Raw genomic sequence first — 12,824 nt, 5'->3', positions numbered from 1 at the left:
AATTAACATGCCTTTGGTGAGTGAAGTACTCTTTTGTCGGATTGTATTTGCTGAATTTCCCTCGGGATCAATACAAATTCTATTATATTCTATTCTAAATAAAGAAATAACGCATTGAACCATGATGCCATTGATGTTTTCCCCCTAGGGAGATTTGATTTGATTGAAGTTTATTTCAAATATGCAACAACAAACAAACAACAAGTACAGATATAGCCTTAAGCCATTCAAATAATAAATGTATATAAAGAAACTAACAAAAAAACACAAAACTAAAGTCACAAAAAAAAAATGTTTTGGTCATTACATAAAAAGGAGTGGGAAGAAGTATACACTTATCTATCAGATCATACTTTAGTAACTTTACTAATTCATACTTTACTAAATGCTCTCGTTATTGTCAGACATAATGAAAATGTTACTTAGTTAACAAAAACGTTTGAATAATAAAATTATTATTTGCCAAAACTGTAGGTTACCCTGCATAGTTTCTTTAGCCATTTATATACATACAGCCAGTTATCAAACCCCTTCTTCGTCTCTGTACCTCTGGAAAACCATTTGACTATATTTTATTTTAAACTGTTTTATGTTTTGACATTGCTTTAACTCCACAATCAGACCATTCCATAATTGTACTCCACAAATTGAAATACAAAGACTTTTCATGGTCGTTCGAAAACTGTATCTTTTAAAATTAAATGTGTGGGCAAAACAGAGTCCATTCTCTTCGGTTCAAATAACAAACTCAGCAAGACCGACGGCTTCTCAGTTACAGTGGGGGACAATATTGTCACAAGGAAAGACGAAATTACCTACCTGGGTTCCATCCTAGAGGCAAATCTTTCCTGTGACAAAATGGCATCCAATGTAATAAAAAAAGTCAACCAACGAACTAGATTCTTGTACCGGATCTCCTCTCTGGTAAACAAGAATACCCTGAAGACTCTGGCAGGAGCGCTCATTCAAGGGTACTACGACTATGCTTGCACCTCATGGTACCAAAGCACCTCAAAGGCGCTAAAAACAAGATTACAAACATCACAAAACAAACTGGTCAGACTACTACTTGACCTTACCCCCAGAACCCACCTCACCGCTGCCCACTTTGACAACCTAGGATGGCTTAGAGTAGACAACAGAGTACAGCAACTTGCAATGGGCCTGGTCTACAAGATACACTATACGACTAAGGTACCCATGTACATGTCAAAATACTTCCCAAAGGTCAGTGAATACCACAACCGCTACACCAGAAGAAGCTCCAACTGGTCCAGAACACTGCTGCCCGTATAATCACCAGAACCCCTGTCATCAGTCACATCACCCTCGTACACCAACTACACTGGCTTCCTATTAAACACTGCATAGACTACAAGATCCTCCTCCATACATTCAAGGCCATCCATAACCTCGCCCCTCCATACCTGTCCGACCTCTTCCACATCAACATTCCCACCCGGTCCCTCAGGTCTGCCTCCTCCATCAACCTGACCGTCCCCCCAGCCCGTCTGTCCACCATGGGGTCAAGAGCCTTCAGCTGCTCTGCCACCCGCCTCTGGAACTCCCTCCCCCCCGACATCAGGAACATTGACTCCATCATCCCATTTAAAACCCACCTCAAAACCCACCTGTTTAGGCAGGCGTATGTCTGATTTTATTTTTTAAATGGATTGTGATTGTAAATTAACTGTTTTTAAATTGTTGTACGGAGACCTTGAGTGTCTTGAAAGGCGCCTTATAAATAAAAAATGCATTATTATTATTATTACTACGACTATGCTTGCACCTCATGGTACCAAAGCACCTCAAAGACGCTAAAAACAAAATGACACAAAACAAACTGGTCAGACTACTGCTTGACCTTACTCCTAGAACCCACCTCACCGCTGCCCACTTTGACAACCTAGGATGGCTTAGAGTAGACGACAGAGTACAGCAACTTGCAATGGGCCTGGTCTACAAGATACACTATACGACTAAGGTACCCATGTACATGTCAAAATACTTCCCAAAGGTCAGTGAATACCACAACCACTACACCAGAAGAAGCTCAACAAATCATGTTAAACCCAGATTCGGCTCAAACAAGGGACTAAACACGTTTAGCAATTATGCCACATCAATGTGGAACGCCCTACCCAAAGCTGTAAAGGAATGTGAATCCCTACCCACATTCAAAACCGCTCTTAAAGAGCACCTACAGGAGGCTGCAATTAGAAACTGGCCACCGTAAATGCCCAAACCCCCCACCACCTCCTAATAGACAGTCTCCTCCCCACCGCATGTATATATTCTCTCCCCGCCGTATGTATATTTCTCTCCCACCCCCTCCAAATGTACAGTCTCCACCCCACCGTATGTATATTTCTCTCCCACCCCCTCCTAATGTACAGTCCCCTCCCCATCATATGTATATTGCGGTTGATGTTGCGAAGGTGGAAGTAGGCGGACCGGATGGTGTTATTGATGTGGGAATGGAATGATAGGGTGCTGTCGAGGACGACACCCAGACTCTTGACCTGGGGGGAAGGGGAAACCAAGGAGTTGTCTATGGTGAGGGTGAAACTGGGGTGCTTGAGTGTGGACTTGGAGCCAATGAGGACTACCTCTGTTTTATCACTGTTTAGTTTGAGGAAATTTGAAGTGAACCAGGATTTGATTTCCTGTAAACAGGCACAGAGGGAAGAGGGAGGGAGGGTGGAAATTGATGTTGTATTTACGGAGAATCAGACCAAGTGGGAGGAGGTTCATTCATTCATTCATTCATTCATTCATTCATTCATTCATTCATTCATTCATTCATTCATTCATTCATTCAGGTAGTACCCTTGAATGAGTGCTCCTGCCAGAGTCTTCAGGGTATTCTTGTTTACCAAGATCTTTTAAGATATCTTTCTTACTGTATATTGTGTATATGCCATGTCTTGTATGTCATAAATGTTCTTGATGAAACAGTACTGTATATCTATGTCATGTATGTCATAAATGTCTTGATGAATTTAAAATGAGGGACCCTGATGTTATGTAAACAAGACTAAAGTCTTTTTCTGGTCTGCATCCTCTTAAAATTGTTTGTATTGAGCCGTACTGTATTGTACCCATTCTGCAATCTGTTAATAAAGTTTTCAATCAATCAATACCAGAGAGGAGCGCGATCCGGTACGCGTGGCGTTATTTCTAAACCTAGCCGCATTTCTGGCAGACGCTCTCTGATTGGCCACTGACGCGTTTGCCCAATCGCGTGACGAGCTGTGTCTTTGTCCATTTCCACGTCAAACAGCCTGCAAACTACCTGGCGTTCTATCGCCATGCTCTAACTTACCTCTAAGACAAACTCTAACCTTAACCAACTCCGAAAGAGTGCCTAAGCTTAACCGTCGAAACAGAACTTGCCGTCACGCTCTAAGACAAACTCTAACCTTAACCAACTTCGAAGAGTGCCTAAGCTTAAGTGTAGAAACAGGCGTCGGCCAATCAGAGAGCGTCTCCGAGAAATGCGGCTACGGAAAAAAATCACGCGTAAAAGACTACACGCATCCGTACAAGAATCTAGTGCCTTTTTTTTATTACATTGGATCCAGGACTTGCTTTGCTTTGTTTATAACTGAAATGCTCCTTGCCAGTTTGGTTTTAATATGTTTAATAGGTGTCCATAGCAACAACAGCATTCGAATAATAGGATTAACTGGTCCCAAATGTATATCTGAAAAAAAATGATCCGCGGTTCCACGTCGTCATTGTTACAACCATAGCCTGAGCAGCCAATGGGGCTCCTACAGACTACGGTAGTGGGCGGGACCTTCCATGTCAAAGACACTGAGCGACGCCGCCATAATCGCCATTCAACACAACACAAGACGACCAGACCGGTGATCCCTAGAACAAGAAAGGTTTGTGAATTTAAATGCGATGTAATGTTATTGGGCAATTACACGCGAATACACAGATAAACTAAAATACACTGTTTACGTAACATTATTTAAGCCGTGTAGAAGGTTGATACTGCGAAGATAAATCGTGTCTAATGTTAGTGTGGCTCCATATGCATTGTGTTGAGCCGACCACGGGGGCATGGTGCGCGGATAGCTAACGTTAGCTTGTCCAGCTAAATCATTTGGACTTGGCTCATACTGTAATCTAGTTAGCCAAAACGCGGAACGCGTTACCGAAACAATATCCGAGGTTGGTGCTTTGTCATTTGTTTGGACATATCCTGATCCATGCCGTATAAAGACGTATAACGCTAACGTTAGCTGACAATGAAGGCTGGGAATTGAGCGATAGGCCTAACGTTAGCTACCGCGTTGCTAGTCTCCCTCGAGACTGCGCGCGCATGTAGGGATATTAGGCGCGCGAGGAAATGCATCTGCTATCTGAACTTCCTGCCATCTTTAGTTAAACTGATGATTCACCCCCGTGTTAAACTGGTGTGGTGGTCCTCTTGCGTCTCCAGACGGGTCTAGTAGTAGTATTCTCGAAGACACTGACGTCACGAGATCGCCGCCATCTTGGTGTTGGGGAAACAAACTGATGTCTACGATCAAATGTATGCGTTGAGCTCCGTTTTTATTACACATTTGATCACATTCTTTTCTTGTTCATTTCATAACCTTTTCATATCATTTGTTTTATATTGAGGTCAACATGGCATTTCACTATTTCGAACGCCTTTCTGGTGATTCTAAGTGCATGTTCCCCCCAAGCCATAGATAGACATGCACTTAGACAGAAAGTTAAAAAGACAGGAAAGTTGACTTCGAGAATTGTAGGACAGACATACCCTCAGCTCGCACCTTGTTGCGATATGCTCATGTCCAGAGTTAATTATATTGTTTACACCGCCTTTTTATTCTATTTTTACTTTCCCACTATACTATAATTCTGTGACCTGTACCTGTATGTCTTCTACTACCTGTACCCCCCCTGCTGCTATGATACCTGATTTCCCCCCAAGGGAATCAATAAAGGAATATCTTATCTTATCTTAGCTCCTTCTGCTTGCACTGGTTGCATTTAATGTTTTCTCTAAAACAATCACATTACTTTTGTTTTGTGCTCTGTTGACCTTGTACGCCTACTTATTTATTGTAGCAGTACTTTATATTTTTGTCCAGCTAGTCACAACCTGTTTCAATCAATTCTAAATAGAAAGGTAAGATTCCTAAATCGCTGCACCTATAATGGATCTATTATTAATAATTTTTTTATATTCTTATTTAGGCTACAATTGGTACATTCTACTCATTACCCAGCAGTGCTGCAGACCATGTTGCAATTCCTTCTCTGTCCTTATCTCCCTGTGTCATGTCTTCACCACCAGGCCCCTTTAAGACACATCTGTTACCATGGTGAAGATCTTCGTGGGGAATCTCCCCCGGGAGGCAGACCAAGAAGAGATCCAGGCACTCTTCAGTGAGTACGGCACGGTCACGGAGTGCGCCATCATCAAGAACTTTGCCTTTATCCACATGGATGACCGCAAGGCGGCCACCAAAGCCATAAAGACCCTGCACCAATACAAGCTCCACAACACGCCCATCAACGTGGAGGCGAGTCACGGCAAGAACCAGGGCGCTGTGAAGCTGCATGTGGGCAACGTGGAGAAGGGCGCAGACGACGAGCTCCGTGCGCTGTTCGAAGAATACGGCACAGTCAGTGAGTGCGCCATCGTCAAGAACTTCGCCTTTGTGCACATGGCCAACTCTGACGAGGCCATGGACGCCATAAAGGGACTGGATAATGCAGAGTTCCAAGGTGAGTCACTTAGACGTTCGCTGCAGTTAGGTATTGTAGTTTGCGGAAGTTGAGTGTAATAGAGTGCTGAAGTTAGATGATGGTAGGCCTTATAGTGCACTGAAGTTAGGTAAGTGTTATAGTGTGCTGAAGTTGGGGGTTATAGTTTGCGGAAGTTAGGTGTATAGTGCAGTGAAGTTGGAACATTGAAAGTTACCAAACGACTATTTTAAAGTAATATTTTTCCATTGTTGCCTCACGTATGACTAAAAGAACAAACAATTTCGTTTTCAGAATCACGGGTATGTTATGAGTCTTCTTGTTGAACAATGTTGATTCTAGTTAACGTAAAACTTTTTTTATTCTGTTTTTAGACAAACGTATCCATGTCCAGATATCAAAGAGCCGCGCCAGACAGGATGAAGAAGAGGACTACCCGCCCCCTCCCCACGAGAGGGGCGGATACTGGCCCCAACGGTACCCAGGGGAGAGGCACGAGCCTCCCCCGCCCGGCTACATGAGAGGGCGCCTCGGTCACCTGCCCCCAGGTTACCCCGCCCCCCCTCCACCACCCCCTCCCCCTAGACGCGCAGTTTACCCCGAGCGCCCCTACGAGCGCGAGAGGGAAGGCTACGGTGTGGTGGATTACTATGAGAAATACAGGGCGCGCCCCGCCCCCTACAGCCTCTCGGCCTACGAGGACCGGCGCGCCGGCCCCATCCCCCCTCCTCCCCCGCCCCCCTCGGCCGTTGTGAGAGACCGCCTCATGGCGGCTCCCCACGACCCCTACGACCGTCGACCCCTCCCACCTCCTCCGTCCTCGTACTACGCCAGAGAACGCAGCCCCATCAGGAGGGCGCCTCCGCCCATGGCGCCCGCCGGTAACGGCTACTCCTACGAGCGCTCCCGTCTCTCCCCGGTGCCTCGGCCCCCGGCGTACGGCGTGCCCCGTGCCAGGGACCCCTATGCGGATCGTTTGCCGCCGCCTTCGGCAGCCCGCTACGCTTATTAAAGTGAGCCCCCGGCGTGTGAACCAAGGTGAGATTAGTCAAGTGTCTCGAAACAATACGTGTGCTGCCGCGAAAGAGTGCGTTCCTGCTGCCATGCCTGCATATTGTAGATCTTGTGGGGAGGGGGGGAGTAAGACCTGAAAACAGTGGGGGAGTAACACCTGAAAAAAGCATGCGTGAATCGATTACTCTATTCTCGTTGGCAGACACGGGTTTGCACTAAAAACGATATCAGTCTGTAGTAGATTTGGGGCGTCGCCGGCAGTCTGTGACCTACGTTTATATCTTTCCGCTGTGAAAGAAACCGGCTCACGCTGCAGAACCCGAGGTCACAGGATCTAAAGGCGGTTAACATGGAGCGACGTGCAGTTTGTCTCTACAGTTGGTTGACTTGTGTGGTTTGCTCTCTTTCCAGGTTTATTACTATTCGACGGGATTGTCATCCGACCTGCGTCGCCACACGCCGTCTCCCTGGTGCACGTGACACGATATCCTCGCCTGTGGCCGCGTTTCGTTCGCCCGCAACTCACAGGAGGGACCCATAAAAGCCGACGTCCTCGTCTTTCTTTGAGACTTTTATTTTGGAAACAGTTTTTACACTCGTATTGTTTTGCCCTTATTTTTTTTCCTGCTGTAGCTATTTTAACATTAGACACAGTGGCCTAAGTTAGGCGTTTTTTTTAAACTTTTCGTTCAAATCTTTAGTGTTGTGATGCTGTTCTGTGGCAGGAGGCTGAGCCCTTCAGCACATGTTGTGACGCAGAATACTTGTTACTGTAGATCTATTTAAAATTGATTAATGTTCTGTTTGCTGTGCACGCTAGTTCCACCATCTGTAGAACAACAGTTAAATGGCCATGAAATTCTGCGCCTGGCGTTATTGTGCACAACTTAACGACTACGACGTTAAAAAAAATGAAAGAATGGACTAGCTAAACTTAATTACATAGGTAAAGCAATTGTTTGTAGGTTAGTCACCGCAAAGCGTACAAATGTACCTTTCCATTGTCGGACCTGTGTTTTCAATAAAGAACTGAATTGTGACGTGATGCTGATGTTATTGATAAAATGTGCTCGGTGGAGTCCTGCCCATCGATGATAGTTCACTAGTCTGACGCACCTCCTGAATTCAAATGGATCCTTTAATTAAAATGCTGAGTCGACGAGCCACTCGCCAATATAATCATGACACACATGAAATCTTGTAACTTTTTTCAGTCTGTGTTGAACGACGATAAGCTCGTTTTATAAATCACGTCGATTTCAACGAATGTCCCCCTTTCCATTGTCCCAGGCGCCCCGGCCCTTCACTCCCTAATCTCCATGTCACCTTGCCTCGCTAAGCGCCAAATTAAACCATGTCTATGCTGGGGTGGTTAAAGGGGCAGTTTGCCCAAAGTAAAAAAAAATATATATAATACAAATTAAAAATGCTTATTTTCCCCTTACCCGTAGTGCTATCTATCCACTCGGATCGTTTCAGCCTGATCGGTCTGGTTTTGGAGAGAGATCTGACGTCACTCCCAATACACTGTAGCTGAATGGCTCTTGGCAAAAATGCAGTTGGTGGAAAAAAACGTCTCATTGGAGAAATCATAACCGTTACTATTTTCTACCAAACTACACCCCTGTTCAGCTCCATTGTGTTGGAGTCACAGCAACTGTCGACAAAACTACGTAAATCATGCTATAATCATCTGGATGGATAGACTGCACTCTGTGTAAGGGGGAAATGTGTTTTTGGGTAAACTGCCCCTTTAATATTTTTCAATGTAATGCCTCATTCCACTGAGCATAACGTCCTAGTATTCTGACCACTGAAATCACCTATGGAGACATCAAACCTGCCAGAAGGCCTTCTCAAAACAACCAGGTAAGTCAGGACATCAAGGATTATTATAACTGAGTAAATGAATTGAATTAAAAAGTGTTTGCATTGTTTCTTTTCCCCCCTCCAGGCTTATGTATGTGTATCTTAGTGCTTCTCAAGGTCCCCCACGTTAATGCTCATTAGGCCCCGGTCCCCATGTGTGATTAGGTCTAGTCTCTAGGACCCCCACGTAGAACTCTCATACTTAGAAGTACACATTGTAATAATTTGCAGAAGAGCGTAAACAGGTCGGGCAGCGTAGCGGCGATTGCGCTTCTCACCAATGCAAGAGGCTGCTGTCTCGACAACCTGCGGCTTGGGCCGATCGTCATACTAACTTGTTTTGCTGAGTTAGGGGGAGGGAAGTCGTGGGTGGTAATCTGGCGTTGTGGACAGCGACGCCCACAGGTCAGGTCTGGGCGCCTGCTCAGCAAAAGGCAGGAAATGGTGAAGGCAGCGTGACCTCCCACGCGTTCCGCTTCACCAATGAGAGTCCTCGCTGCCAGGTGAAAAAAGAGCCACTGCCTGTCTCCACATGTGTCGGAGGAAGCATGCGGTGGACTTCAGGGTTCCCTTGTACCGACCAGTAGGAGGAACATGCGCACAACAACCAGTTAGGGGAGTGGGGGAATTGGCATATAACGACTAAATTGGGATGGGGAGAAAAATAGAAAATCGGGTGGAGAAAAAGGATTAAAAAAAAAAGAGCCTAAACAGTGAAGATGTATCACATTCCAACGGCACGGTTCCCACTTGTCCTTGAAAACCTGGACCATTCAGAGACTAGATTTTGAGTCCTGGAAAATGTACTAAAATGACCAAATATCCTGGATGAAAATTGCTGCAGTCCTCGAAAGTCTAAATGGCATTTTAGTCCCTTCACTCGGATAAACCTAGATGTGCATTTAGTTTGAAACTAGACTGTCCACAATCTTGTTTTGGCTGCCATGGCATTTGACAAGCTCGTGCTTATTGTCCTTATTTTTTTAAAGTGCTGTAAAATCCCAACCGTAATGACAACGTACATTTTATGACTGGTGTAGCAGTCGCCTGTAATGAAGGTGAGACACTTCACCATGAACTCTGCATCTTTTTAAAATTGAGGTATAAAACCGAGGTTAAATGTGCTGATACTAGGCCTACCGGTAAATTATGACTAGTGCTGTCCTGGATTGTCGAAACTCCTGGGATTTTTTTTGGGAACCCTGCAAAGGTTGTAGGCCGTTAAATAGCCCCCGCTAGCCATTTTGTGCCCCCTCCAATTTGAATAATATTAGTTATGTGGAACATGGAAGCTCGGGTCTATTCCACCCCCGTGCCCTGTCCACCTTCGCATGGAGGGTTTGCCATACTGAACGGCATCCCAAACCAATCGGCAAAGAGCGGGGGTGGATGATTGAAACGACGACGAGCGCCATGACTGCATGGTTCCTTGTGCAGACATTGTTTTGACTTTACTCATAGCCCACATTTGACTAAAATGTCATGCGAACATCTGAGGTGCATTTCTTTTCCAGAAATGTTTCCCCCCCTTGAGAAGATGCTCCGTTGTGCCTTAATATGCTATCTAAGAGGAATTATTCCTCAGATTACTGTATTATATCACAATGGCAACTTTCTTAATTATGGTGTTTTAAGACATTTTCAGAGAGCTGACACTGGAAGATTGCTCTTGTTTCTGCTGGACATGTTAAGCTCATTTCTCAGAAATGTTCTACCCCACCTTAAACTGCTTAATGCACCTTTGAAATGACATGTTACGTTCTGATGGTTAAAATGACAATTTGGTTAATGGCTCAGTCTAAACCATTACTCTGGTTCCAGGCCCCTGAATCGCACATTCCCAAATTCCATAATTCTACTGTTTCATTCAACAGATTCTGGAACCACAACAATCATTAACTACTTAAACCAGTAAGGTCATTATTGTGTGAGATCACACAAATGAATCTGTTCTTCACCAGAATTTATTTTCTTTTTTCAATTAATATTTTGCATCTTCTTGTTCTCTGGTTTATGGCTTTGACAGAGTTATTGATGTTCACAGACTGTCCTGGACCACTGGAAGAACATGCATTTGTAAATAAACAAAAAAATATTTTGTATGTTTTAGTAGTGAATTAAAGCCTACTCATCTGTTTTTCATAGACCACTGTAAATGCTGACCGTCTTGCATGAATAAATGAAAGATTTAAAACCATTTTGGCCTCTTCCTTGATTAAACGGTATTGGCGGTGTGCTTAACATCATGGGATATTACCAGTGACCTCCATGCTTGTGAGCACTAACCACTTTCTGAATGTATAATCTCCAAGAACCCATGTGTCCTGTGCCCAGTGTTGTAGTCGAGTCACTAAATCTCGAGTCACGAGTTAGTCATCAAGGTTGAGTCCACTCCACTCTGGCAGTCAAAGAGCTGATGTACAAATAAAAAAAGGTTACATTAAACAAATGACAGCGGTCACCGTTTCAAAGCAAGTTTATTTACTTTGTGACACAATAGCCAAACAAATGCACTTATGCCAAATGATTAGGGCCTATTACAATTTTTTTTTAATATCAATTAACAAGTCAAGAGTCTTTGTCTGCACCTTCCGAGTCCGAATGTCAGTGCACAAGTCTAAGTTGTGAAAATCAGTCTAGGACTAGAGTACTACACTGCCTGTGTACTGCCTACCATAATAAACCTTTCACCACCCATTATTTCATTTAAAACTGTTGAATTGGGTCAATTGCCTTCTATATAATAACTGAGTAGTGCTAATTGAGTTAAATGTTATGCATAAAGTCATTGAACAATCTTATTTGTCATAATAGAACATTCTAGAATGTTTGTTATGTCACCGTATGATGTCATAACCAAACATTCTAGAACATTTCTGTATATATACCGTAATTCCTCTAATAGTAACCCCGGCTTGTATTTGTTTCAACTGTAGCGGATACCAGGCTTGTATTAGGAGGAGGCATGTATAAGAGAGGCCTATATTTCTAATTTTCAAACGGATCATAATGAATAAATCAACATTTTGTGTCAGTTTGAACCCAGTAAAATGTACTGGGTTCATTTATTGAATATTTATATGAAACCAAGTACTGTATGAAATACGGTAGTAAACTGCAATTACAGGTGGTCAAAAAAAGTAAAATAGTGCAATCACAATACTGGTATAATAATAATAACTTCGTTTTGTACAATTCTCAGGTAAGCTTACTCTCTTGGTAAATATTAACACCATACCATTATATGGTATTTACTGCACAGCCAGGCCAGCATATAACAACAATAACAAAATATAGTGCCTATGGTAAATCCGTTGAGGGAAATACCGTAATTCCTCTAATATACATGAAACCCGGCTTGTATTAGGAGGCCGGCTTATAATTGCTTAGCTCAACAGCGCACCCGGTCATTAATAGAGACCCGGTTTTTAATTGAATACCGGTTACTATTAGAGGAATTACGGTATTCAACAATTCTCTCAGAACACACGGACGGAGAGGAACGACAGTGATGGGAGTGAGAGTAGCCAGGGCAAGGGTAAGGTAAGGGGTCGGGTGGTGACGTGGAGAGTAGGGGGGAGAAGGGTGGAAGAGGAAGACTATAGCTATAGTCTGTATACTTTTTTTTTTTTTTTTTATGTACGAATTAGTATTATTTATGTTACCTAAATTGTTAATAGATCATATTTTTCTTTTCAGTTTTTAAAAGAACAGAGTAATTAATGTTGTGGAATAGGCTGCATTTCACCTCCAAGCCGCTATGCGTCGCCCATGAGCGTCGCCCATAAGTTTAACGCTACTCCAACCTAGTGAAGAAGAAGCAGCAAGCAGCTGCTGTAAGTGGGCCGGATGGCGAGGGTGCTGGAAATGATGTGGCAAAAGAAGTGATTCATATAGTGGTCAGGCTTGAGGGGGAGAGGGGAAAGTAGGTAGGCTCGAGTTGCCCAAACTCATTGCCGAGCAATTAGGAGAGGTAAAGTACGAGAGAGTTTTGTGGGATGGGAATCTGGCCGTAGGGTGTGGTAGTGAGGGGCAGGTGGAGAGGGCTAGGAAGATGAAGAGCATTGGGGGGGTGGGTATAAGTAAGGTGGGGAGAAGAGGGAGGGGGGATGTAGGGGTGATAGCTGGGGTACCGGTCGAGGTTGCAGTAGAGCAGCTGGTGGAAAAGCTAAAGGAGGACGGGCGTAATGGCATAGTTAAGAGTG

The 12,824-nt window shown here is 44.0% G+C and overlaps 1 protein-coding gene across 1 annotated transcript in view; it reads left to right on the top strand.

The window, feature by feature from the left end:
- Positions 1–7,790, top strand: part of LOC311245567 (uncharacterized protein) — a 35,296-nt gene extending 27,506 nt beyond the window's left edge. The window contains exons 5-8 of the mRNA XM_084335460.1: positions 4,457–4,460; positions 5,335–5,757; positions 6,111–6,774; positions 7,162–7,790. Of these exons, the coding sequence (XP_084191586.1) occupies positions 4,457–4,460; positions 5,335–5,757; positions 6,111–6,748 (1,065 nt within the window). The 3' untranslated portion in view covers positions 6,749–6,774; positions 7,162–7,790. The remainder of the gene's footprint in view (positions 1–4,456; positions 4,461–5,334; positions 5,758–6,110; positions 6,775–7,161) is intronic.
- Positions 7,791–12,824: the final 5,034 nt, after the last annotated feature.

Source organism: Notolepis coatsorum (genome assembly GCF_963971535.1).
Source record: "Notolepis coatsorum genome assembly, chromosome: 1".
Lineage (NCBI taxonomy): Eukaryota > Metazoa > Chordata > Actinopteri > Aulopiformes > Paralepididae > Notolepis > Notolepis coatsorum.
This window is presented reverse-complemented; position numbering and strand designations above follow the sequence as displayed.